The 27,866-nt window shown below is 44.0% G+C and overlaps 3 protein-coding genes across 4 annotated transcripts in view; 2 read left to right on the top strand and 1 right to left on the bottom strand.

Annotated features, from left to right (window-relative positions):
• The window catches only part of plxnb3 (plexin B3), a 41,697-nt gene extending 33,367 nt beyond the window's left edge, over positions 1-8,330 (top strand). For both annotated transcript variants that reach the window (XM_068598614.1, XM_068598613.1), the window contains 18 exons: positions 356-517; positions 724-872; positions 990-1,090; positions 1,253-1,470; positions 2,250-2,428; positions 2,789-2,855; positions 2,954-3,100; positions 3,186-3,266; positions 3,419-3,497; positions 3,608-3,711; positions 4,111-4,192; positions 4,939-5,105; positions 5,864-6,024; positions 6,105-6,252; positions 6,427-6,491; positions 6,731-6,806; positions 7,021-7,095; positions 7,312-8,330. In XM_068598614.1, the coding sequence (XP_068454715.1) occupies positions 356-517; positions 724-872; positions 990-1,090; positions 1,253-1,470; positions 2,250-2,428; positions 2,789-2,855; positions 2,954-3,100; positions 3,186-3,266; positions 3,419-3,497; positions 3,608-3,711; positions 4,111-4,192; positions 4,939-5,105; positions 5,864-6,024; positions 6,105-6,252; positions 6,427-6,491; positions 6,731-6,806; positions 7,021-7,095; positions 7,312-7,416 (2,166 nt within the window). In that variant the 3' untranslated portion in view covers positions 7,417-8,330. The remainder of the gene's footprint in view (positions 1-355; positions 518-723; positions 873-989; positions 1,091-1,252; positions 1,471-2,249; positions 2,429-2,788; positions 2,856-2,953; positions 3,101-3,185; positions 3,267-3,418; positions 3,498-3,607; positions 3,712-4,110; positions 4,193-4,938; positions 5,106-5,863; positions 6,025-6,104; positions 6,253-6,426; positions 6,492-6,730; positions 6,807-7,020; positions 7,096-7,311) is intronic.
• Positions 8,331-10,725: 2,395 nt separating this feature from the next.
• srpk3 (SRSF protein kinase 3) lies at positions 10,726-20,249 on the top strand. The gene is made up of 17 exons (XM_068598622.1): positions 10,726-10,958; positions 11,415-11,508; positions 13,578-14,485; positions 14,602-14,710; positions 14,810-14,897; positions 15,005-15,092; positions 15,181-15,287; positions 15,366-15,531; positions 15,986-16,011; positions 16,477-16,569; positions 16,900-16,945; positions 17,130-17,309; positions 17,459-17,556; positions 17,699-17,806; positions 17,912-17,981; positions 18,088-18,180; positions 18,271-20,249. Exons 1-17 carry the CDS (start codon positions 10,949-10,951, stop codon positions 18,453-18,455), a joined length of 2,469 nt encoding a protein of 822 aa, XP_068454723.1. The 5' UTR covers positions 10,726-10,948; the 3' UTR covers positions 18,456-20,249.
• Positions 20,250-20,392: 143 nt separating this feature from the next.
• tsr2 (TSR2 ribosome maturation factor) lies at positions 20,393-25,467 on the bottom strand. Its single transcript, XM_068598642.1, has 5 exons — positions 25,384-25,467; positions 21,727-21,817; positions 21,492-21,583; positions 21,147-21,305; positions 20,393-20,701 (listed from the first exon to the last, which is right to left on the bottom strand). Exons 1-5 carry the CDS (start codon positions 25,459-25,461, stop codon positions 20,594-20,596), a joined length of 528 nt encoding a protein of 175 aa, XP_068454743.1. The 5' UTR covers positions 25,462-25,467; the 3' UTR covers positions 20,393-20,593.
• Between the last annotated feature and the right edge of the window lie 2,399 nt (positions 25,468-27,866).

Genomic DNA, 27,866 nt, shown 5'->3' with positions numbered 1-27,866 from the left:
CCTGGTGTCTCTCATCTGGTGTCTGATGTCTCTCATCTGGTGTCTCTCACCTAATGTCTGGTGTTTCTTACCTGGTGTCTCTCACCTGGTATCTCTCACCTGGTGACACTCACTTGGTGTCTGGTGTTTCTCACCTGGTGTCTCTCACCTGGTGACACTCACTTGGTGTCTTTTGTCTCTTACCTGGCGTCTCTCACCTGGTGTTTCTCGCCCGGTGACTCTTACCTGGTGTCCGGTGTCTCTCACCTGGTATCTGGTGTCTCTTACCTGGTGTCTCTCACCTGGTGATTCTTACCTGATGTCTCTCACCTGGTGATTCTTACCTGGTGTCTGTGTTTTCGTGGCCTTCCCTCAGGGCCAGGACCTGACCAGAGCCATATCTAGACAGGAAGTGAGGGCTCGACTCGGAGACCAGGAGTGTGATGTCAAAACTCTGGACAACACTCACCTGTACTGTGAACCTCCAGAGATCCAGCCAATGAGTGTAGACGACAGCAACGAGCTGCCCAGCCTCCAGGTAGTTATTATGAATATTAATCATTTATATTATTATTTTTACTCATATTAATATTATTACTACTACTATACACTTGTTTGTGTTCAGATTTTAAAGCCCTCTGAGGAAAGTTTGTGATTTTGGGCTGTACAAAATGTAAATACTATTCTCCTTCCCTGTCTGTCTCTTTGTCTGTCTCACTGTCTGTCTCCCTGTCTGTCTCTCAGGTGTTCATGGGGAACCTGCGGGTGGACCTGGGCTTGGTTCAGTACGATAGTGACTCTCTGTCCATCGTCCCATTGGCTGCTCAGGTTGGTTTGGGGGCGGGAGCAGCTGTCATTATCCTGTCAGTGCTGGTCGTCATCCTCATGTACAGGTAAGTCCCTGTCTGTCTGTCTGTCTGTCTGTCTGTCTGTCTGTCGAAGACTTTTTACTAATTCTACATGTGTGTGTGTGTGTGTGTCTGTGTGTGTGTGTGTGTGTGTGTGTGTAGGAGGAAGAGTAAACAGGCTCTCAGAGACTACAAGAAGGTTTTGCTGCAGTTGGAAACTCTGGAGATCAACGTTGGAGATCAATGTCGCAAAGAGTTCACTGGTACACAAACCTCTTTAATGTATACGTACATGAACAGTAGTATATATATATATATATATATATATATATATATATATATATATATATATATACACACATCGAACCAGCAACCATTCAGACTCCATGTTTTGCACCTCTGTCTGTCACGTCTTTGTTCTGTAGACCTGATGACAGAGATGATGGACCTGAGCAGCGACGTGGGGGGCCCGGGGCTCCCCCTGCTGGACTACAGGACCTACGCGGAGAGGGTCTTCTTTCCCGGCCAGCAGGTGGCGCCTCTGAGCCGGCAGCTGGACCTGCCAGAGTCCAGGAGGCAGACGGTGGAGCAGGGCCTCCAGCAGCTCAGCAACCTGCTGAACAACCGACTGTTCCTCACCAGGGTGGGTCATGTGACGCTGGTCCTTTAGGCCCTTTAGAACGTAGAACCAACAGAAAGGCAACTATTTAGAACATGTAGGATCCAGAACCTACACAAAGAACCATTTAGCACATGTAGTACCCAGAACCAACACAAAGAAAACCCTTTAGAAGATTAGGATCCAGAACCAACACAAAGAACCATTTAGAACATACTTAGTTCATAACCAACACAAAAATAACCATTTAGAACATACCTAATTCATAACCATCACAAAGCAAATCCTTTAGAAAATGTAGAGCCTAGAACCAACACAAATACAACCATTGTAGAACATCTAGAACTCTGAGCTAACACAAAGAGAACCCTTTAGAACATGTAGAACCCATTACCAACACAAAGACAACCATTTTAGAACATCTAAAATCCAGAGCCAATACAAAAAGAACCCTTTACAACATGTAGAACCCAAAATATATCCAACGAGAAACCTTTAGAACACGTAGAACCCAGAACCAAGACAATGACAACCATTTAGAACATGTAGAACCCATAAACAACACAAAGACAACCATTTTAGAACATCTAGAACCCAGAGCCAACGCAAAAGAACCCTTTAGAACATATAGAACCCAGGATATACCCAACGACAGCCCTTCAAAACATGTAGAACCCAGAACCAAGACAAAGAGACCCCTCTAGAACATGTAGAACCCAGAACCAACGCTGATCATGTGACACTGATCCTGATCGGAGACAAGCGGGACCAGCTGCTGACGTGTCGTGTTCTCTGTCTCCCAGTTCATCCACACCCTGGAGGCCCAGCAGGGGTTCTCTCAGAGGGACCGGGGCTACGTGGCCAGCCTGCTCACCATCGCCCTGCACGACAAGCTGGAGTACTTCACCGAGGTGATGAAGAGTCTGCTGCAGGACCTGGTCCAGCAGTACGTCGCCAAGAACCCCAAACTCATGCTACGCCGGTACGTAAAACCAACGCACCTAGAGACCGTTCAGGTGCTTCTGTCATTCCCTAACTGGTCTGTGTGGGTCCTGGTTCCTCGACCCCTAACTGGTCTGTGTGGGTCCTGGTTCCTCGACCCCTAACTGGTCTGTGTGGGTCCTGGTTCCTCACATCAGGTCCTGCTGTGTTCTGGCACCGGAGAACCAAATTAGCCCCCGGTCCAAATTTGCTGAACAGTTTTTTTTGGATAATTTAGGGTAGAAGCTGCTTTTCTAACTTGTAACTAATAAGTATGTTCTTCTGTCTGTCTGTCTGTCTGTCTGTCTGTCTATCTGTCTGTCTGTCTGTCTGTCTGTCTGTCTGTCTGTCTGTGTTTCAGGACAGAGACAGTCGTTGAGAAGATGTTGACCAACTGGATGTCGATCTGCCTCTACTCCTTCCTCAAGGTTCGTGCCTATCTGCCTGTCTGTCTCTCTGCGTCTCTGCCTACCTGTCTGCCTGTCTGTGGAGAACCTGACCTGTCTCACCCTCATCTGTCTGTCAGGAGGTGGCGGGAGAGCCGCTCTACATGCTCTACAGAGCCATAAAGTACCAGGTGGACAAAGGGCCCGTGGACACGGTGACGGGGAAAGCCAAACGAACACTGAACGACAGCCACCTGCTGAGAGAGGACATCGACTACTGCTCCACGGTAGAGGACACAACAACAACAACAACAACACACACAAAGACAACAAGAACGATAACAACAACACATATCTGTCTCTCTCCCTCAGACTCTGATGGTCTTGGTAAAGAATGGAGTCGAGGTTCAACCTTGTCCTGTTAAAGTGCTGGACACCGACACTATCACACAAGTAGGCACCTGTCTGTCTGCCTGTCACCTTGCTGTCTGTCTGCCTGTCACCTAGCTGTCTGTCTGCCTGTCACCTAGCTGTCTGTCTGCCTGTCACCTACCTGTCCGTCTGCCTGTCACTTGTCTAACTCTCACTTGTCTGTCTGTGAGCAGGTAAAGGATAAGATCCTGGATCAGGTCTACAGAGGAGCTCCGTTCAGTCAGAGACCAGCAGCAGACAGTCTGGACCTGGGTACGCACACACACACACACACGCACACACACACACACGCACACACACACCTGTCTCACCTGTCGGGTTTGATTGACAGCTCATACTGACCCTTGTTCCTGTGTTGACAGAGTGGCGCTCGGGTCAAGCGGGTCACCTGACCCTGTCAGACGATGACGTCACCGCAGTGGTTCAAGGTCGCTGGAAACGAGTCAACACTCTGCAGCACTACAAGGTACCGACCAATCACAGCCTGCCCTTTCTCTTCTTCCGGTTCTCCTCATGTTCTCCTCATGTTCTCCTCATGTTCTCCTCAACTCTCCTCAACTCTCCTCATGCTCTCGTCATGTTCTCCTCATGTTCCACTTATGTTCTCCTCATGTTCTCTTCATGTTCTCCTCATGTTCCCCTTATGTTCTCCTCATGTTCTCGTCATGTTCTCCTCATGTTCCCCTTATGTTCTCCTCATGTTCTCTTCATGTTCTCCTCATGTTCCCCTTATGTTCTCCTCATGTTCTCTTCATGTTCTCCTCATGTTCCCATTATGTTCTCCTCATGCTCTCCTCATGTTCTCTTCATGTTCTCTGTCCCTGTTTAGAACCCCTCAGCTAAACATTAAACTCTCGTTCTTCAGGTTCCAGATGGAGCAACAGTCGCTCTGATTCCACGTTCCCAGAGTTCAGGTGGAGTCAACCAGGTCTTCCAGACTGGAGAAAGTACGAGCACAACGCCTCTAAACATCTACAACTCACAGAACGAAGTGGAACATGGGGAACATCCAAAAGCAGAACATCCGAAAACAGAACAAGATCACAGAATCATATCAAACATCTAGATTATCTGAAAAAGCAATATGTGAAAAGCCAGCAGAGAGAGAACCATGTAGAGAACAACCCAGAATATGTAGAACCTCATGTTGAGATCAGATAGAGCCTCATATTGAGATCAGATAAAACCTCATATCGAGAGCATGTAGAATCTCATATCAAGATCAGGTAGAACCTCATAATGAGATCAGATAGAATCAGCACAAAGAGAACCCTTTAAAACATCTAGAATCCATAACCAACACAAAGAACCATTTAGAACATCTATAACCCAGTACAACACAAAGAGAACCCTTTAGAACATCTATAACACAGAACCGACACAAATACAACCATTTAGAACACGTAGAACCCAGAACCAACACAAACACAACCATTTACATTACATTACATGTCATTTAGCTGACGCTTTTATCCAAAGCGACTTACAACAAGTGCATTCAACCGCAAGTACATTTAGAACACGTAGAACCCAGAACCAACACAAAGACGACCGTTTAAAACACACAGGACCCAGAACCAGCACAAAGACAACCATTTAAAACACGTAGAACCCAGAACCAACGCAAAGACAACCATTTAGAACCAACACCTCTAGCGCTGTCAGATACAAGGTTCTCCCTGTGCGTCTGCAGAGACCCCGATGCTGGAGGGCGAGGAAGACGAGGGTCTGCGGCTGTGGCACCTGGTGAAGAGCAGCGAAGACCCCGAGATCCCAAAGCACCGCAAGAGCAGCATGAGGGAACGGGAGAGAGCCAAGGCCATCCCGGAGATCTACCTGACCCGCCTGCTGTCCATGAAGGTACCGCACAACATCTGGAAAGGCAATGTGTGAAAAACCATGTGGAGAACAACCCAGAACATGTAGAACCTCATGTAGAGATCAGATAAAACCAGATCAGATAGAACCAACACAAAGACAACCATTTAGAACATGTAGAACCCAGAACCAACACAAAGAGAAGCATTTAGAACATGTAGAACCCAGAACCAACACAAAGAGAACCATTAAGAACATGTAAAACCCAAAACCAACACAGAGAGAAACCTTTAGAACATGTAGAACCCAGAACCAGCCCAAACAGAACCATTTAGAATGTATAACCCAGAACCAACACAAAGAGAAGCCTTTAGAAAATCTAGAACCCAAAACCAACACAAAGACAACCATTTAGAACAACGTAGAACCCAGAACCAACACAAAGACAACCATTTAGAACAACGTAGAACCCAGAACCAACACAAAAACAACCATTAGAACTTGTAGAACCCAGAACCAACACAAAGACAACCATTAGAACTTGTAGAACCCAGAACCAACACAAAGACAACCATTAGAACTTGTAGAACCCAGAACCAACACAAAGAGAACCATTAGAACTTGTAGAACCCACAACAAACCTAAAGAGAACCATTTAGAATGTATAACCCATAGTCAACACAAAGAGAACCATTCAGAACATGTAGAACCTAGAACACGCACACCAGCCCACCCGCCTCTCTCTCTCTACCCGTCTGTGTGCTGACCCGTCTCTCCCTCCGCCTGTCTGTCTCTCACAGGGGACGCTGCAGAAGTTTGTGGACGACGTCTTCGTGGCGATCCTCAGCACCAAGCGGCCGCCTCCGATCGCTGTCAGGTTCTTCTTCGACTTCCTGGACGACATGGCGGAGAAGCACGGGATCGACGATCCCGAGACAGTGCACATCTGGAAGACCAACAGGTGAGCGACGTGCCCGCACACCTGTCTGTCTCTCTCTGTGCCACCGTCTCTGTCCCTCTGACCCGTCTGTCTCTCTGCAGTCTCCCTCTCCGGTTCTGGGTGAACATCCTGAAGAACCCTCAGTTTGTTCTGGACGTTCAGGTCACCGACAGCATCGACGCCGTCCTGTCCGTCATCGCTCAGACCTTTATCGACTCCTGCACCACCTCCGAGCACAAAGTGGGACGGGTACGACCTGTCTCTCTCTCTCTCTCTCTCTCTCTCTCTCTCTCTCTCTCTCTCTCTCTGTCTCTCTCTCTCTCTCTCTCCCTCCCTCCCTCTCTCTTTCTCTGCCTGTCTGTCTGCATGTTCAGTATCTGTGGGGTAGTCATGTGACCACATGGTAACTTTCTGTCCAATCAGGATTCTCCTGTCAACAAGCTGCTGTACGCCAGAGAGATCCCCCGATACAAACAGCTGGTGGAGAGGTGAGACAGCTTCCTGTCGGACTCACCTCACTTGTACAAGTACACTCACTGTACACATGTACTTGTACAGTGAGTACAGTTACCATACACATGTACTCATTTCACTTCAAGTTTGACCAACACTGTAAATTATTGTTTTTGTGTAAATTACGTGTGTGTGTGTGTGTGTGTGTGTGTGTGTGTGTGTGTGTGTGTGTGTGTGTGTGTGTGTGTGTGTGTGTGTGTGTGTGTGTGTGTAGGTATTACAGTGATATCCACAGCGCTGCGTCCGGCTGTTATCAGGAGATGAACTCCACTCTGACTGAACTGTCCGGGGTCAGTGTAATGTGTAATGTGTAATGTATACATATATATAAATATAAATATAAATATATATATATATATATATATATATATATATATTTATATATATATATATATATATATATATATATATATATATATATATATATATATATACTGTATGTGTGTGTGTGTATATATTTATGCATGTGTGTGAACAACATTAACTTTTTTACCCTGTCCGCAGAGTTTTGCCTCAGAGATGAACAGTCTTGTTGCTCTTCATGAACTCTACAAGTACATCAACAAATATTATGACCAGGTAACACACACACACAAAAACACACAACAAGACACACACACAAACACACAACCAGACAAACACACACACACAGAGAGACTCACACAGAGACACACATATGTCCACCTGTCTCTCGCGCTGACCTGGCTCTGTGTTGTTGGCCTGTCTGTTTCTCTCTCACCTGTCTGTCTCTCTCCCGCCTGTCTGTCTCTCTCCCTCCTGTGTCTCCTGTGTCAGATCATCATGTCTCTGGAGGAGGACAGCTCAGGTCAGAAGATGCAATTGGCCTATCGGCTGCAGCAGGTCGCCGCCCTGGTGGAGAACAAGGTCACTGACCTCTGATGACCTCTAATGACCTCTGAGCCCGAAGACACTGGGACGAGCTTCCTGTTGGACATCTGCAGAACTCTGGAAATCATTGGACTCTTGTTAACATTGTCTTCCTGCTGTGTGTGTGTGTGTGTGTTGTGTGTGTGTGTGTGTGTGTGTGTCTACAGTCAGACTCAGGAGAACCCGGTTCTTTAGCCTCAAACTAAACCTGAACCGTGAGACAGACCTGACAATCGAACCAATCAGAGGACTTCATCATCGCCTACTGCCTTGCACTACATTTCCCAGAGTTCCCTGCGGTTCTGCTGTCTGCGTGGAGTCAGAATAGTTTCTCTATCGATCACACGTATTGATGATTCGCCTGCTGATCTCAAACATGCTGTATATTTTTTATCAACAGTGTTTTTAGCTTTTTACTACTGAAACCAGCACAACTCTGCGTCCGGAGCTTCAAAGATTTTAAGATTTTAAGCTTTAGTGTTTTTACTGAACACAATAACATAATCAAGTTCAGTGAGACTCAAACCTGACACCCTCAGGACCCTCACTGGTCCCAGTCAGTCTTCCTCAGGTCCAGGTCCAGACTGACTCGCCAGGATTCAGGTCTGCTTTACTTGCCGGTCCGTGTAGGAGGGACCTGACGACTTCTGACAGATGCTGGATTTATCTAACCAGCCAATCAGCACACAGCAGAGAAGTGTTCCTGTATAAACTACAGAACTACAAAGACCAGCTACAGTGTGTCCAGCCTCTGAATTCACAATGAGGATGATGAGCGGAGAAAAGAGAATCCTCCTTTTTAAAAATGAAATCAGATAACTGTTGACTAACAAACAGGAACAAGAATCATTGTGTGTGCGTGTGCGTGTGTGCGTGTGTGCGTGTGTGTGTGTGTGTGTGTGTGTGTGTGTGTGTGTGTGTGTGTGTGTGTGCGTGCGTGCGTGTGTGTGTGCGTGTGTGTGTGTTACTAACTTATTACATGTACATACTGTAAGTCCTATTTATACCTATTTATTCCAGCTGTGCCTTCCTACCTGCAGCTAGATGGCGCTGTCTGTGTGTTCTTACAGCAGCCGTATTGATCCCATTGCATCATGGGAAGATAAATTAATTAAAATGTCTCAACTCTTATTGAACCACGGAGGGAAAACAACAACTGAATCGTCTGAGTGTTTCCAGCTAGCATAGCATTATGCTAGGTTGACCAACACAATCACAGCTCTTTTACTCACTAGATTGAGTTGAGATTTTAACATGTTATGATGTAAAAGAAAGCAATACCAATTTTCAGTGTTAAAAGGTTTAAATCCATCTTCTTGTATCTGGATGTGAAGCAGCCGATGGAACTGCCAGTAACTCAGAGGTTTGGTTTCAGCCTCCAGATGTCAGCTGTCGCTCGTCTTTCAGCTGTTTGTGTGTTTTCTGTGTGGAATCGTCACGAGGCAGCAGTGTGGAGTTCTAACAGTCGAGGCAGGATACTTTCTGGACTTTCCTGGACACTGGACAGGATACTTCCTGGATTCTACAAGACACTTCCTGGACTCCTCTGGACTTTTGACAGTATATTTCCTGGACTCTTGACATCATGTTTCCTGGACACTGGACAGGATACTTTCCAGAATCTTGACAAGATACTGCCTGGACAAGATACTTCCTGGACTCTCCTGGACACTGGACAAGATACTTCCTGGACAGGATACTTCCTTAACTCCACTGGACAGAATATATCCTGGACTCTTGACAAGATACTTTCTGGACAAGATACTTCCTGGACTCTCCTGGACACTGGACAAGATACTTCCTGGACAGGATACTTCCTTGACTCTTCTGGACACTAGACAGGATACTTGTGTTTCAGTGTAAATGGACTCTTACTGATACTTATCCCATCAGGCAATAACTAAACAGACTTCCTATCGGCGGTTTTGTCTGCTGATGAACAGAAATCAGACAGATTTTGGTATAAAATGAGACGCTTGTTGAATGATCTTCCTTCTCTACTTTTCTTCTTCTAATATTTCTAAAGATTATCTCTGTTTGATCTGAATCTTTAATCTCTCCTCTGTGTTTAGGCCTTGCTTGTTTTTGGAGCCTGTGTTTGACCTGTAGTTATAGTTCACTGATCAGACTAGAATTTTGCATGTGTGTGATGATGATTTGTTTTAAAATGAAAACCGTGTCACTGATATTGTATGTAAATGGTGCCAGAAGGTCATAGTTCGACCTTCTGATCTTTGTACAGTTTTTTAATCTTCTGGGACGCAATGAAACAGATCCTCTGCTCTGATTGGTCGAGCTCTTATTTGTTACGGAAACGGTTTTTCTACAAGGGAATAAAAACTTTAAAGGGTTTGTATGAAATGACTCCTGGATCAGATGTGATGAAGCACAGACTGCTTTTCTACTGACTGTACAGTTTGCCAACCGTGTGTAAATGTGCCTGTAAATACCTCTTGGAGGATAAGGATGACGAAAATGACGAAGAGGACTCAGTCTGCAATGGAAATGGGTTTTATTGTGAAGAGGCCAGAGGCCAAACAATTTGTATCATGTAAAAATAAAGTTACAGTTTGAACAGTTCCCTCCGTCAGTGTTTCATTTTCATGTACTTTAATTTTGTCAACATCATTCCCGAGTTTCAGTACTGACTTACTTTTAATAAATATAGAAGTCTTTTAACAAAAACCTGTTGTATAGTTTAACATAATAAACACAAAAAGATCCGTTGAAGAACTTAAACTGAATCCAGAGTTCAACAAGATCAACATGAATCTGACCCAACTTTAAGCATGTATTGTTACTATTATTTATCTTCTTGGCACAACATTCATCTCATATTTAATATCATGGTAAAACATGATCAATATCTTATATATATATTGATAATATTGTCATCAAATCAATCAATATCTTATATATTGATAATATGTCTTCACTTGATATTGTCATTGCGTGATATGTGTGTGTGTGTGTATTTATATATATATATATATGTATATATATATGTATATATATACATATATTAATATACAAGATATATATTATCAATCTATATCTATATATACATACATATATATATGTATATCTATGTATACATATATATATATATATATATATATATATATATTTATATAGATATAGATATAGAAAGATATAGATAAATCCATATATATATATATATATATATATATATATATATATATATATATATATATATATATATATATATATATACATATATATACATATATATATAGCCCCGCCCCCCTATATAACAAGGGTCTACTTCCGCTTCCGGTCCTACTTTGGTCCAGACTCAGCTTGCTCGCTACTGCGCATGTGCAGAGCCCGGTGTCCGGTGTCCGACTGACAGCAGCTGTTGAGACCATGAAGGGTCTGCAGGGAGAGCTAACAGGCTAACAGGCTAACTAACCCGTTCTCACCCGGGTTAGTTTACCGCATCACGGAGCTACTGAGCTAACTTGTTGACGCGAGCCTTCGGAGTCCCGTCAGTACATAACCAGAGCAGAGACCCGGATCCAGGATGCTAATAGGTAAAGTATAACGGACTAAGCTAGCTCCCACTGGCTAACGGTTAGTGATGACGTCACAAGCAGCCAGCATGGAGGTGCTGATCCTCACAGCTGGTCTCTGCAGATCTAGGTGGTTTCCCTCCTGCGGACACTTGATAAACTGGTTGTTATCGTTCTAGGGTCACCTGACCAGGACGTAATAATGTATTATATATATATATATATATATATATATATATATATATATATATATATATATATATATATATATATATATATATAAATAATGTTCTGAATGCTGGATCACATCACAGAGAATGATGCTTCTCTTTACTAGGGAACAATATTACATGTCTTTAACTGGAGTCTGGGTTCTGGTATTGAAGCCACTCGTATTGCTGTTAAAGGACCTCTGGTCGTGTTCCTGCATGATGTTCTCATGGAGAACAACTCTTGATGTGTTGTTTCTCTCAGCAGCGGTCGCCGGAGGAGCCGGTGATGCTGCTGCCACGGCCAAGAGACACCGACGAAGAGGCAAGAAGCACCGGAGAGCCCGAGCAGACGAGAACCGGTAAGGAAGAAACCAGCAGAAACCCCCTCACACACACACAGGCTATATTTAGCTCTGTGTGTGTGTGTGTATGTGTGTGTGTGTGTGTGTGTGTGTGTGTGTGTGTGTGTGTGTGTGTGTGTGTGAGAGAGAGAGAAAATCACTTTGTCTGCTGGACTTCCTGTCTTTATTGGCCTGCCCAATAAAACATAGTGTTGTAAAGCCATGAATATGACTTGATACCTGATTGATCACAGTGTTGGGGTCTGAAGGGATTTCTATCGAATTTTACGCTAGTTAATATTGTGCTCTTGAGTGTGCAGTTTTTTTGGATTGTTTTGTTATAACTAAATGTGACTGGTTCTTGTTGTTGTGGACTAGATGTGTTGTCTGTTAATGACGCCGCGTCCCGTCATGCACAGTTTCCCCCTGCTTCCAATCCTTGTGCTAAGCTAGGCTAAGAGTCGTGTGTGTGTGTGTGTGTGTGTGTGTGTGTGTGTCCCCCCCGCTTCCAGTTTTTTGCTCAGCTAGCTGGTCTTATACTGACAGAATTAGGTTTGGTGCTTGGCCCGAGACTTGGCTCTGATAATAGAAGCAAAAAGGGAATCATGAACACACACACACACACACACTTCTATTTCTGTACACTGTCGGTGACTCATGAGGAGCAGCTGTGTGTGTGTGCGACACAGATATACGATCCATGTTGTCTCTTTGACTGAGTGCACTTGGTCAGAATGACATCATCACCTGTATGTAGCTGCACAGGTACAGTCGTGGTCTCCGACTGGCCAATGGGCTGCGTTGCTGGAAGCTCAGGTGTATTTCATGACATTAATGATAGAGGCGCCGGTTTGGTGCTGCTTTTTTGTTCGTGAACAATTTGTGATCACAGCTTAAAGATCTTTGCATGAGAGGATCAGATGCAAACAGAACATATTTCTTTTGATCTGTATCACCTTCTTCAAGAGAACAATTTTTATAGAGATCTCAGATATCAGAACAATCCCTCTTGAGCCCCAGCATCATCAGGAGGTCTTCCTTTCTCTCCAAGTCCTCGTACTCCCATGAATCACTACCAGAGCCACTGATGTGAGATAGTAAAGAAATGCAGAGTATATAAGTCCATTTTACATGTTTATAACACAGTTCAACTATAAATATGAACATACACCATGAACATGACTCAAGAGGACTCAAATGTGACTTGAGAGAGCCCCTCTTCAAGTTATGTAAACATCAATGTTCATATCTCTAGCTTGATGCCACACATGATTAGCGCACCTTTCTGGAAAGCGTACGACCTCCAGAATCCATCAATCCACCAAATCCCTTGTGAGACAAAGCCTCAGCAAGATATCAACCACATTGCATTTTTTTCCAGCCAAAAAAGTGAAATATGACTTAATTATGGAATAAACAATACTTGCTTGGTATGTATTGGTGCATCTGTTTGTGCAGAGCCCCTCTGTTGTGGAACTAGAGGCGTTCAAGGTCCAGAAAGAAAGTTCGGGCATTTTGTCTCAGCGGATCTAAAACTACGATTCACGAAATGTGCACTAAATTAAGTACTAAAAATATTTATCTTCACTTAATCAAAGTCAAACTTTGCAGAGAGAACACATTTTAGAATATATCTATCTATCTATCTATCTATCTATCTATCTATCTATCTATCTATCTATCTATCTATCTATCTATCTATCTATCTATCTATCTATCTATCTATATATATATATATATATAACAATGCATATCATTGCTTTTTAAATAATTATAATATATATAAGTATTTAAAAAGCAATGATATGCATAATTAAAAAGAGGAAATACATCCTGGAATTATTCTATTTCTTTCCTGTGTTCTATCATCAACCAGTAAACCAGGAACATGAACCTTTAAGTAATCTTACAAGTGTTTTCTCTATATATACTTTTAAAATTATTTAAATAGCCCTTGTGCGAGAGGAGATATTCTGTATTTAGTATGGCGATGCAAACAATTTGCAATTTTTGAGAAAAAAAATAACTGGTGTTTTAAGAGATAACCTCTCACATTTGGTGTTGACCCATATTGTCCTCTGTTTCAGGCCTGATGACCTCTGTGACCCTCAGAGTCTAAATGCCAACAGCAGCCTCTCCCCAACACCTCAGCAGAGTTGCCCCCAAACCAGCCTGCTGCCGCTCCAAAGTGCTTCAGACACGACCACATCATCACAGAAGGCACCATCATGTCCCGAAGATGTACAGGGATCCACTTCAGCGCCCCAACAGACCCGTCCACGCACCCCCACCCTGATGCCCCCCAAGGCTGTCCCTCGATCCCTCTCACCACCTCCCCAGAGCACCCTGAAGACCACACCCCCCTGTCTTGATCCAGTAGACCCCCCTGGAGCACACCTGGTGCCCCCTGAAATTACTCTTGAAAACACCCACTTGACGGCGCCGTTGACACCTCAGATTTTCAGCCAATCACCTGTTGCCACATTTAAAAACACCGCCCACAGTCCAAGTCAATCACCATCCACTGTTAACCAAAATATTACCCAGAATTCCTCAAGATCGCCTCACAGAACTCTTCGAAATGTTGATCAGAGTCCGCCAGAAGGCCAAACTGACCCTTGCAAATTGCCGCCAATCTTATCACACAATATTACCCACAATGCATCTGAATCAATGTCAGTTCCTGCCAAAGCCCCTCCCAGCCCTCAGTTAAGCCCCTCCCACCCGGACCCCTTCCTGTTGACCTCGGTGACATTCACCTCCAGTGTCTCCTCGCACCTTTACACCCCCACCTGCTCGTCTGCCTCCTTCCTCGGCTCCCTCGACTCTCTGAGCCCCCACATCGGTCTGCCTCCCGTGACGCCATCAGCCGCCCCACAAATGGCCACACCCCCTTTTACTTTGAGTCCACCTCCTCCTGAGTTAACCCCGCCCCCTGCACAGCTGCTGGGCTCAGACGATGAAGAGCAGGAAGACCCTTCAGATTATTGCAAAGGTGGGTTTGTTTTCCGATTCATGCCAAAAAAACAGCTGTCAAATGATCTCCCTCCCAACAACCTCCTGGAGTCCAGTACAGTGTCAACCTACCAATGCTGTGCCTTTGTGTTGCAGGTGGTTACTACCCAGTGAAGATTGGTGATTTGTTTAATGGGAGGTACCATGTGGTCAGAAAACTTGGCTGGGGACATTTCTCTACAGTCTGGCTCTGCTGGGATCTGCAGTACGAAACACACACCTTTTTGTAAAAAACACAATGACAGATGTTTAAATTATTCTTTTAGAGCTTTGTCAATTCCTCTGAATTTGTGTCTGTGTTCAGGAGGAAGCGTTTTGTGGCGCTGAAGGTGGTGAAGAGCGCTCCACACTACACCGAGACGGCTGTGGACGAGATCAAACTGCTTCGATGTGTGAGTACAAACGGTTATATCCGAGGTTCCCGGCCCGTGGACCAGACCGGGTCACGACCTTTTCAAATAACACTGGGTACACAGGTAACCAGTCTGCTTGTTTACAGGTGAGAGACAGTGACCCCTCTGACCCCTACAGAGAAACCATTGTCCAGCTGATAGACGACTTCAAGATCTCTGGAGTCAACGGAATCCGTATCCTTCATCATCACCTGTCTGTCTACCTGTCTGTCTACCTGTCTTTGTGTCTCGGTCGGTCAGTAGTTTCCTCAGCCTCGCTCAGATGTCTGTATGGTTCTGGAGGTTTTGGGTCATCAGCTGTTGAAATGGATCATTAAGTCAAACTACATGGGACTTCCTCTCATCTGCGTCAAGACCATCATCAGACAGGTAACACAAACACTGACGACAACAACGTGACCCTGACGTGACCTCTGTGACCCTGACGTGACCTCGACGTGCTTGCAGGTGCTACAGGGTCTGGACTACCTCCACACGAAGTGTAAGATCATCCACACCGACATCAAACCAGAGAACATCTTGCTGGACGTGGACGAGGTTTACATTAGGAGGCTGGCCGCCGAAGCGACCGTCTGGCAGAGAGCCGGGGCCCCGCCCCCTTCCGGGTCATCAGGTGAGGGCCAGCCATGTGATTGGTCAGAACGTCAACATGATCACTTAGAACTGGGAGCTGTGGTTTCCACTCAGATAGCAGTGTTACTGGGAGCTGTGGTTTCAGTCAGACAGACAGAACTGTCTGTCTGACTGTCTGCTAACACAGTTCTGACCGGGCTGTCTATCTGACTATATGTCTGTCTACCTGTCTATCTATCTGACACTATATGTCTGACTATTAGTCTGTCTCTCTGACACTGAATGTCAGGCCACCTGTCTGTCTCTCTGACTATATGTGTGTCTCTCTGACTATATGTCTGTCTGTCTGACACTATATTTCTGTCTACCTGTCTGTCTATCTGACAATGTGTCTGTCTACCTTTTTCCACTCTTCAATCTTTATTTCCTCTGTTTCTGATGTTATCTTCCTGTCTCTCTCTCTCTCCCTGTCTGTCTGCCTATACGTGTCTTAGTTAGCACGGCTCCCAGGGATCTACAGGTAAGTGTCAAGGTGTGATGCCTGCTGTGTTCTCATCGTTTACGTCCCCTTGAGGACCTGTTTCAGGATGACTGGTTTGATCCCAGTACCACACACACTCGAGCCTGTGATGGTGACATCACTGGTTTTATGGTTTTATCCCAGTACAACACGGATTAGTTGCATGTCACGTTTTTCAAATGAAGACCAAATAACCCTCTAAGCAGAAAGTGTGTGGTCTTTAGTGTGTAGTTTATTTAACTGTGTGTGTGTGTGTGTGTGTGTGTGTGTGTGTGTGTGTGTGTGTGTGTGTGTGTGTGTGTGTGTGTGTGTGTGTGTGTGTGTGTGAGAGTGTGTGTAAGAGAGAGAGCAGTTAACAGCAGTGCCATTTATCTATAAACTTCACTGTGTTACACTCTTTCATCCTGTCTCTCTGTGTGTGTCTGTATTTTGTGTGTGTGTGTGTGTGTGTGTGTGTGTGTGTAGGGCGCTAAACTGTCAAAGAACAAGAAGAAGAAGATAAAGAGGAAAGCAAAGCGTCAACAGAGACTGTTAGAGGAGAGACTGGTGGACATCCAGGTACTGTAATATTACCTTAAAAGTACTACATACTACTGTAGTACTACCTTAATAGTACTGTAATATTACAGGTTACAGGTAATAATCTTTCAGGTGTTAAGGGGTTAGGGGTGTTCAGGTTAGGGGTTCGGGTTAAGAGGTCAGGAGGGTAAGGTTTTAGGAGGGTTAGGATTAAAGGATCAGGAGGGTGTTGGGGTTTAGGAAGGCTTAAGGGGTGTTAAGGTTAAGGGGTTAGGAGGGTAAGGGGTAAGAGGTGTTGGCGTTAGGGTTCCCCTCCAGAACCTCTGGGACCTCTAAGTTCCTTCTAACCTTCATGTTTCTTGTGTTTAGAACATGGAGGACGGTGTGATCCAGTCTGACGACGCAGACGCTGCCTGTGAGTACCCGCTATGTTTCAGTGTTATAGTAGTTTATATACATAGTAGTATTATATAGAGTATAAAGGCTCTATTGTGGTAGAACAGGTGTGTGTGTGTGTGTGTGTGTGTGTGTGTCACTAACATACACACATACACCCCTTTGCTCCGTAAACATTAACGGCGACACTTCCTGCTCCGCAGCCAACAGCAAAGCCAGCTCCGACTCCACCTGTTCCTGGTTGGATGACAGGTGTAATGGCCACGCCCCTGGACGCTTCTCTAGCCCCGCCTCCGGCCTATCAGGCTTCTCCAGCTCTGTGATGTCAGCGACGTCTGAATCAGCACTTTCTACACAGTCAGGGTGCTCGAGCGGACGAGATGGTGAGGAAATGTACTCCAGTATATCCAGTACACAGTGTATATACAGAGATAAAGTATAGCACACGCAGTATATATTTAGATACATATATAAAATACATGTGTGTGTGTATATAATACAGTGATATCATTTAAATGTCTGTATGTTTTAGTGTTTAGTGCGTCGGACTTCGTCCTCAGTCCTCTGGATCCTCAGAACGCCCACAAACTCAGAGTGAAGATCGCTGATCTGGGAAATGCATGCTGGGTGGTGAGACATCTTCGTCCCTCTTCCTCTTCCGCTGATTGGTTCATACTGCCGCTACAGACTCCTCCTCTTCCTCTCTGTGGCGTCAGTATGAACCAATCAGACGTCTCCTCTCTCTCTCTCCCTGTCTTTTTCTCTCGTCCAGCACAAACACTTCACAGAGGACATTCAGACCAGACAATACAGAGCTCTAGAGGTTCTGATTGGAGCAGAGTACGGACCACCTTCTGACATCTGGAGCACCGCCTGCATGGTACACACACATTCACACACACACACACACACACACAGTGGAGCGTTGTACTGTATTTATGTTGGATGTTGTTTCAGCATATTGATATATTGATACATGTTTTAGGCGTTTGAGTTGGCAACAGGAGATTACCTCTTTGAACCTCACTCAGGAGAAGATTACACCAGAGATGAAGGTACTACACGTTATAGTACTCGGCATACTGTGAACACTTCTAGATTCTTTGTATATAGTATTCGTACTAGCGAGTACTTTAGTCACTCTTTTTATTATGTGTTCAGATCACATCGCTCACGTCATCGAGCTGCTCGGGGCGATTCCTCTGCCCTTCGCTTTGTCTGGCAGGTACTCCAGAGAGTACTTCAACAGGAGAGGTGAGGCAGTCTGTCCGTGTGCTCCTGTCTCACCTGTGTGTACCTGTCTCACCTGACTTCTCCAGTCTCACCTGTCCGTCCTTGCCACAGGTGAGCTTCGTCACATCTCCAGCCTGAAGCCTTGGGGTCTGTTTGAGGTTCTGCTGGAGAAGTACGAGTGGCCTCTGGACCAGGCGGCTCAGTTCAGTGACTTCCTGTTGACCATGTTGGAGCTGCAGCCGGAACGCAGGGCGACAGCAGCGCAGTGTCTGCAGCACGCGTGGCTACACACATAGACGCACACTGATGTCCACACACACACACATAGACACACCCTGATGTACACACCTTTGTGTTATATATCTCTGTCTGTGTTGAGTTCATGGAACGAGGGAAATTATCACCTCGACTGACTGCTGGGTTTTCATTTACAACGATGGATTCATCGAGAACGGGTAGCAATTCGGTGTCTAGTGTCTTGCTCAAGGACACATCGACATGGATTAGCAGATCGGTTCGGGGTTCAAAGTGGTTTTAAAGGCGTCACAGAGCAATAATAATAATAATTCATAAATACCGGATCTGATGTGAGCGACATTTCAGATGTTCTCCTCATGCCCACGAACGTTCATGTCCTGGTAGGGTTAGGGTTATATTCATGTCCTCGACCTTCACCGTGGTAGAGTTAGGGTTATATTCATGTCCTCTACCTTCACCGTGATAGGGTTAGGGTTATATTCATGTCCTCTACCTTCACCGTGATAGGGTTAGGGTTGAACCTCAACGCGCCAAACAAGTTGCCGGTTGCCTCAACACGAGCCAGGTGGGTGCAAGTCCTCTGGAACCGGATCAGCTGAGACTCGATAAGACCTCTTTAGGTGTGTTTGGGGCGGTAGCTGGACTTGTGAAAGAGGGCGTGGTCGGTCGGTATCTTTTGAAATGGACTTCAGTGGCCAGGGTTTTGCTAAGGTCGCTGGATTCCTGGAAGAAGATCCCGGTGTCCCGGAACTTGACAGAAAGATGTTTAAGGTTAATGTTTGAGTTTAATCCGAGGCGCGATGTGTATTTCGAATGTCCGAAAATATGTAGAAGTGCTCCACTGGGCGATCCCAGGGGCCGAAGATGTCGCCCAAGTAGCGGAGGTGCAGGATGGGTTTTTGATGGGTGTCTTTTAAGGCAACCGGGGTGGAGTTTAGAGAGGTTGTTAATGAAGTGATCAATGTATTCTGTAATGTTGTAAGACTCGGAACCACAATCGCTGACTATAGGGCAACTAAGGGACCGTCCAGGTCTCAGGAGGTTTGTTATCCATGTCCTCTTTAAGATTCACCATGACAGGGTTATATCCATGTCCTCCTAGGCCTTCTCCGTCATAGGGTGATATCAATGTTGTCTCTCGTCTTTGAAGAACTTTTTGAACCCCAACCATTCTGCTTTTCTTTCTCTTTTAGTGCTATGGTATTACTAAAGTACATGTACAGTACTATAGTACCTGTATAGTACAGTACTATAGTACCTGTATAGTGCTATAGTGACGTCAGTTGAGGTGTAACTTCCCTCCTTTAGAAATAAGTTTCTGAAAGTTGGTTTCTGTTGTAACTGATGATTTTCTGCAGATTTCTGATATTGTCTGTGTCTTTTTATTATTGTTTCTTTGATTTTTACTGATCGCTCTGCCTCAAAGCTTCTGTTGACTTTTACCGAGTTTGTATTGTACAGACACGCCCTCTAATTGTTGATTGAATATTGATCAGAGACTTCTAAGACTCCTAAATGGGGGGGAGGGGGCTGTTTGGTTGAGATGAGCACACCGTAGCTTCGTACAGCAGCCGACCGCCTCACTGATGATGATGATGCTGTTTGCATTGACAGCCTTGATCTCTGTAGCTCAAAGTGTGTAAACCTCAGATGACCTCTGGCCTGTCCTCCTGCTCTCACCTGTTTCTATGTTCATGTAATAAATAGTGCCTTGAAATGACCCCTGAACCGCCCTCTTCCATGTCACAGTGACATCACCAGTGACATCCATGTTTTTTACATTTGTTTATTTGTGTGGAATATTTCGTCTCCTGTGAAAATAAAGATGAAAGATAAAAAGCTTGTCGGAGTTTTTAATGATTCGTGATTTCTTTAACGACATACTTTTACTTTTCATACTAGTGTGGTGAGTCATAGTATAGTGTGAAGTAAAGGTCAAATATGTCATGGTGATAAAGTCAGACTATAGAGGGGATGACATCACAGTAAACTCAACAGGTTTAATATAAAAAACAAACGAGACGTGTGAAGTTCTCTCCTTCAGGAGAACATCGTCACACTGACAGCTTTCATTAAAAACAGCTTGTTTTTTTAGGCGTCGCACATAGACACATCCCAAAAAGGTGAATTGTGAGCTGACTCAGAGTTCAACAGTTCATCCTGCACAACATCTTCTTCACTTCTTCTTACGCACAACCGTCCAGCCGGGCTCTTCATCAGGTGGAGGAGGAGGAGGCGGATCTCTGCTGCTGACTGATGGACTGGAGGGTTCACACTCCATCACCTGAGCACAGCGAGACATGAATTACTTTTTAAAATACAACAACCTGATTGTGCAGGTCCATTTACCACTTTGACGTCACGCTTTAGTATGATGTTACGCTTCACTATGACGTCACGCGCTATGACATCACACTTCCGTATGACTTCTCTATGATGCCACACTTCACTATAACATCATGCTTCCCTTTGACATCACACACTTCACTATGATGCCACACTTTACTATGACGTCACGCTTGACTATGATGTCACGCTTCCCTATGACATCATACTTCCCTATAACATCACACTTCACTATGACATCACACTTCCCTATGATGCCATACGTTACTATGATGTCAGTCTTTCCTATAACATCATACTTCCCCATGACATCACACTTCACTATGCCCTATGACATCACACTTCACTATGACATCGTATATGAGAGCTGTCAGGTGACATACCTGTGTTTCATCGTCGCTGCCTTCATCAGAATGTGAGGGCGGAGCGGTGACTTTGGCCCTCTGACTCTTCTTCTGTGTGAGGGTGTCGATGGTGTGTTTGAGCTGGTGCAGCGCCCCCTGCTGCCACTGAAGGAACGCCTGTATCAGACTGTCGCACAGCTGAAAACACAGGAGGTCCCACCTTAAACGTCACAATGTATATATACCTTTCAGACCTGTGGATCGTCTACTGGTGCGGAGGAGATTGGTTTTGTAGCCAGTAGCTCTTCCCGTTTTGTTTCTTCATGTACTATCTTACATTGTGTGTGTGTGTGTGTGTGTGTGTGTGTGTGTTTGTGTGTGTACCTGAGGTAAACTCTCATCATCCACCACGGTGTCAAACTCCTGATCCATCAGGTCAGCTAGGTAGTCCTCCACCTCCCCCCGCTGCAGGTCAGCTACACACACACACACACACACACACACACACACACACACACACACGTTTATTACATATTATATATGTATTGTATGATATTATATTATTATATATTATAGTTATTAGTTTAAAAAGAGGTTAAACGTTACCAGGGTTACCTACCATTGTCATGGAAATACTGCTGTACTACGTCCACCATCCAATCAGCTTTCTGCTGCCCGAACACGCCCCCAAACCCGTTGTCCACGGCGATCTGAGGACGTAAACACAGACCCGAGGACGTAAACACAGACCTGCGGACGTAAACACAGGCCTGAGGACGTAAACACAGGCCTGAGGACGTAAACACAGACCTGGGGACGTAAACACAGACCCGAGGACGTAAACACAGACCGGGTTCTGGATCCCCCCTGGAGAGGTTTATGGTGCCTCTGCTTTATAATAGTAATACAATAACTAGAAAATTTCGCAAGAAATTTTGAAAGTGTGGCTACTACTGCCGTAAGACGTCGCAATATATAGCTTTTGTTTCTGACGCCCGTCTCTCCTCCAAAGCACTTGAGTTGGTTTGTGTGTTAAACTGATTGGCTGATATGAAGCACCTGTGTGCTGCCGTCGTCATGGTGACCAAGTGAGCGCCAGCAGACTGATTAGAGGCAGACTGGACTGTGGACTTAAGGAAATAAACTACTGAACGTCCTGAACACACACAAACGTATATGAAATATCATATGACCTTATTAATGATCACAGTGTTGACAACTACACAATATAAAACACACGTAAACGTCTTTGTGTGTGTGTGTTTGTGTGTGTGTTTGTGTGTGTGTGTTTGTGTGTCTGTTTGTGTGTGTTTGTGTATGTGTTTGTTTGTTTGTGTGTGTGTATGTGTGTCTGTGTGTGTGAGACAAACAGACAGAGAGACAGAAGTCATCTGTGTTGTGTGTGCGTGTGTAAGTGTCTGCGTGTCTGTTAAACTGCCCTAACGAGAACACCTGTGGGTCGTTAGATCAAAGGTTGCCATGGTGATGACTTCAAAGGGACTTCCTTACGCTGAGCTTAATAGACCTAAATACTGTGGAACTCCTTTCAAACTATTTAAAAAAATGGTACTTTAAAAGCCACTATTGCTTCGATATCGCATATTGAGCGTTAGGAAGACCTGATGAACAGATACTGTGACTGGCGAGTCTGTACGATAAAACATGTGTCTGTACGGGCGATTTACAAATCAGGTACGAGCTTCAGGGGAGACGTGGCTTTGGAGGGAGATTTAACATGGCGGCGGATGGCAGAGCGAGGTGGACTTGCTCTCACATTCAGTCCGATTTCAAGACGTCTGAGTCTGTTGGATTCCTATCGACCACAGTTTACGACAGAAGACAAGATTTCCAACGTTTCTATCCAACAATGGTGTATGAAGAGTGAACATTGTGGGAGTAAAGACAAAATACGTTTTATTTTTTTAACAGTTTCTGTCGCTTCTTCTCACTCTGTTAATTGGCGCGCCACCCTCTATGAACATTTCGTGAAATTTTTTTTATGTTTTTTGCATTTTTCGGGAAAACGTACGGGCGAATCTCTTAGAAAAGTCATACCTCACGATTCCCGCGCAAACCGCACGTTTCGATGTAATTTTTGCGCATGTGCTGGCAACGCTCTGGGAGGAGTAGTGGTTTGACTATAAGAAGAATAATAATAACTAGAAAGAGCATTTCCTGCTGAAAATGCGTTGGAATGCAAAAAGCTGAAGCTTATAGCTGAAATATTTGAAAGAAATAGCTGAATATAGCTGAACATAGTGGAATATAGCTTAAATTAGCTAAATATAGCTAAATATATTTGAAAATGAAAAAATAGCTGAATATATGTAAAAATAGCTGAATATATTAATATAGCTGAAAATAGCGGAATAGATGAATATATAAATAAATAGCAAATCATTATTGAAAATATAGAAAAGGCAAAATACCTGCTAAAATTTTACAGTTCAAAGTCATTTAATTGAACTGTTGAAAATTCTTGTCGTTTAAATGTATAATTGGAAAAGTTGAAAGGAAAACTGCATCATCTAAATCAGGGGTGTCAAACATACGACCCGGCCCGCCACAGTGTCCAGTCCAACAGAAGAAAAAAAAAAGTTTTTTTGAAAAATTAAAATCTGTCACAGGTGGGGTTTGAACCACTGACCCTTTGCTCCTAAGGCGGAGTTGCTAACCACTGATCTACAGGTGCAGGTGGTGAGAGACCAGATATTACTGAGTGTCTACAAAACCATCCGTCAAACCTCAACGTGAACGTCAGTGACGCTGTTCATCCTGACGTCTATAACCAAAGTGACCTGCACACACGCGCGCGCGCACACACACACGAACGTGCACGCGACCATAATAACACGTTCACGCGCGAGCACGGCCGTTCATGTGCGCGACCCGTTCGCGTGTGCGGCCGCTTACGTGCCTGCTGCCTGTAGATGCACAGACCAAAGGGCTGCTGCTGGGGACGGACCGGCTCTCCCATTCAGTCGGACCTCAACACGTCTTATCTGTTGGATTCCTATCGACCGCAGTTTACGGCAGAAGACAAGATTTCCAACGTTTTGAGCTATAAATTATGTCCAAAGAGTATACGGTTTCGAGTAGAGAGCAAGTTTAAAATATGTGTATCGCCAAGTGCCCTCGCTCTGGAGTCTGACGTCACCGCTGTGAGCTGCCCAACACACAATAATGAGAAAGGCAGAAAAGGTGCGGAAAAAACATAAAACGAAAACGCCTACAGTTAAAACACTATAGGAGATATCAAAAAAGATGAGTAATACAATAACAGCTAAACGTTTTGTCAACATTTTAAAGGTGGAATGGTGTCTCTAGCTGGAGGCATGACAGAGCCTTTCCCTTTTTGAAGTTGAAGAGTTGAAAGCGGATTTGAAGATGTTCTTCATTGGAAACCATTCTTTTTTTTTTTATAAAAAGCTGAATAATTTTGAAAATTGAGAAAATATGAAAAATGTAAAAGCGTAGATTAATAGCTAAAGGTTTTGTCAACATGTGAAATTTTAAATATTGTCTCAAGCTCAACGTATGAAGAAACTGTAAACGTTTGAAGTTGGAGATGATTTGAAGATTTCCCCATTGGGTCCCATTATAAAAAAAATCATAAAAAGCTTAATAATTTGGAAATTTGAAAAGTCAGAAATATGAAAAGTCATAGCCATCGTCTCCTTAACTAGCTGAATATTTGAATAATTGAACTTTTTTCTGTAACTGGAAATATGAAGGACTAGTTACGGTCCAAAATACGGATGGAAGAAATAGAAGAAGAAACAGTTTAATAAAGATTTGAAGAACAATAGTTGGAATGCTTGCAGCATTCCAACTAATAATAAGCCCGCAGGAGAACATGAAGTGTGCTTCCAGCATGGGGTCTCTGACCCCATGCGGCTGAAGCCACACTTAATAACACGGAGGTCCTAGTCTGCAAGAGACGGAAACCACTTTATCTCTTTACGCTCTTAGAACGCGTCTCCTCTTCTCCTGCTTCCGCTGTCTCCTTCACAATAAAAGCCCCAGACACAAACACTGCAACACTGCTTCCTAGCGAGACTCACGAGAACAGCTCTCACTTCTGTTCAACCAGGCTTCATTGACAGACAACTTTAAAAAAAAATACACAAGCGTATCACTAACAAACTAGCTCGGGGGTAAGGGGATGAGAGGTGAGTGTCTAGCGTCTAAGGGTTTAGGGATTAGGGTTTAGGACGTTAGGGGTTAGGATTCAGGATTTAGTGGCTGAGGAGGTTCCGTCTCGGATCATATTTACCTGAAGAACCGGCCAAGAGTGAAGAACCGCTCTCACTGCCTCCGTGAAGAGCTCACGTGAAGCAGCAGAGGCCGCCATGTTGGATCTGACAGACAGAAACAGTCGAGTGAAGAAATGGAGCAGCTAAAGCTGTGATGTCAGGTTCCTCCACCAGGGGGCAGCAGCTCCGCTCAGATCATCACCGTCAGACTCTCAGAAACATAAGGCTCGAGATGAGAGATCAGGCTGCAGAACCGAGCAGCATTAGGAGGAGAGAGAGACCAAAAGAATAAACAGGAATTCACAGAACAGTAACTTCCTGTTAGATATGTAGGCTTCTTGTAGTTTACAGACTTTGTTCGGATTCATTCATTTGTGTTTGTAAATATATATTCATGTGTAGAGTACATATTTACCTGTATCTGCATTGTGTGTTATTCTTTGTTCTTTTTATGTCTGCGACACACATTGCTGCTCGTTTTGATACGTGTCATATGAACAACCTTTATTATTAATACACGTTTTTTAACAAATCAAACCTTCAGTGCACAACATGAAAGAATCGAGCGTTAAGAATCACAAACAGACAAATTTGTATTTTCTACTAAACCTAGTGTTTGTTGTCAAAAATAAGAGCCAATCAGCTCTTTTAAAAAAGGTGATCATGACCCGGATCTCTCAGTCAGAGCAGCGCTGAATCAAGTCGGACACAAATCTAACCCGCATGCATTGTAAACATGAGTTTATGGTCTCAATTTCAAGTCTAACCTTCATGTGTTAAAGCTGCATTCTCTCTCATTACCACAAGGTCACGACTCCTCTGGTTGTATAGAAGTATATGCTTCATGTGTTGAAGCTGCATTCTCTCTCATGAGCACCAGGGGGCGACTCCTCTGGTTGTACAGTAGTCTATATAAATGACTATCTCTTGCTTTATTCCCTCATTTTATTGTAAACATGAGTTTAGTGTGAGTAGTGTGACATATTTATTAGTTGTCATAAGATTCATAATTTGATCAGTTGCGGTAAAAGGAAAAATAAGTTGCTCTATTTGTTGAGGGCACTACAGAATCCATCAGAGTAATAATTCATTGCCTCCTCAATCTGAAATATTAAATCCTGAGGAGCAGACTCTTCAACATGAATGCATAAATAAATGAATGTTTCAAAAGCCCATTAACTGCGTGTTTGAACTCTTCAGTGTCTCTGAGGTTACCGGACGAGTCAGAAACCAGGTGTCAAACCGGTTGACTTATAAGACCTTTACACTTATTAGAGCAGCTGAGGAACGACACAACACTCTAGATTAAAAAGGATCTGTAATAAATAATAAACTATAGTAAACAACCGGCCACATCAATAGTTTGGAGTCACAATCGGCATCATCAGCTCCTCACTTTGACTCCACCACATTTGACTGCCCCTGTGACTCCGCCCCCATCACGCCACCTCATCTGACCCCGCCCCCTGTGACGTCCCTCCTATGAATTCCTTCTCAGAAGATGTCAATGGTTGGACATAAACAGTTTGAACTGCTGAGCAACAGAAATATATTTTAAAGTTATAAGTTATACACAAACCTGAATTAATTAAATGTATTGAATGCTAAATAATTGTTAGCAGAGATATTCACGTTGTGACCTTTTCTTGTTTTTCTTCTCTATAATTATATAACTGTATACTCTTGACTGTTTGTAACACTTTGAATATGTTTCCTCTCTTTGATTATGTATCAAAACGGGAACACTTATCAATATAAAATGGCTGAACGCTGGCTGAATGATGGCTGATTGTTGACAGAACGTCGGCTCAACAGAACGTCGGCAGAACGTCGACTGAACGTTGGCTAAATCTTGTACTGAACTGTAAATGTAGTACTAAACTGAAAATGTACAACTAAACTGTAAATGTAGTACTGAACTGTAAATGTGGTACTAAACTGTAAACGCTGTACTAAACTGTAAATGTAGCACTAAACTGTAAATGTAGCACTAAACTGTAAATGTAGTACTAAACTGTAAATGTATTACTGAACTGTAAATGTAGTAGTGAACTGTAAATGTAGTACTGAACTGTAAATGTAGTAGTTAACTGTAAATGTAGTACTAAATTGTAAACGTAGTACTAAACTGTAAATGTAGTACTGAACTGTAAAAGGAATAAGAACACTGAAAGTGAAACTGCTGAATCACATGACACAGCTATCAAAATAAAAGCCTATTCATAAAATCAATGTAACAATTAGCTGCTTGCTGCTATGTTCGATGCTTCAATGTTGGTCTCCCGATGGTCCACCTGTCCCTCCAGGTGAGTACTGTCTCTTAGCGTCCATGTTGGAGTCGACAGTGGTTTCTTGGAGAACCTCAAAAAGAACCGGTAAGTCCTTCAAGTGAGTGTGACTGACCAGCAGACTGGACGTGACAAGTTGAAGTTGTTGTCACAACATGTAATATTCATCTTGTTCAAAACTCAGACAAGTAAGTCCAGAGTTGACTCCTTCAGGT

This window comes from Clinocottus analis, unplaced genomic scaffold, assembly GCF_023055335.1.
Source record: "Clinocottus analis isolate CAN_PGR_092001 unplaced genomic scaffold, fCliAna1.0.p SCAF_4, whole genome shotgun sequence".
In the NCBI taxonomy this organism is placed as follows: Eukaryota; Metazoa; Chordata; class Actinopteri; order Perciformes; family Cottidae; genus Clinocottus; species Clinocottus analis.
This window is presented reverse-complemented; position numbering and strand designations above follow the sequence as displayed.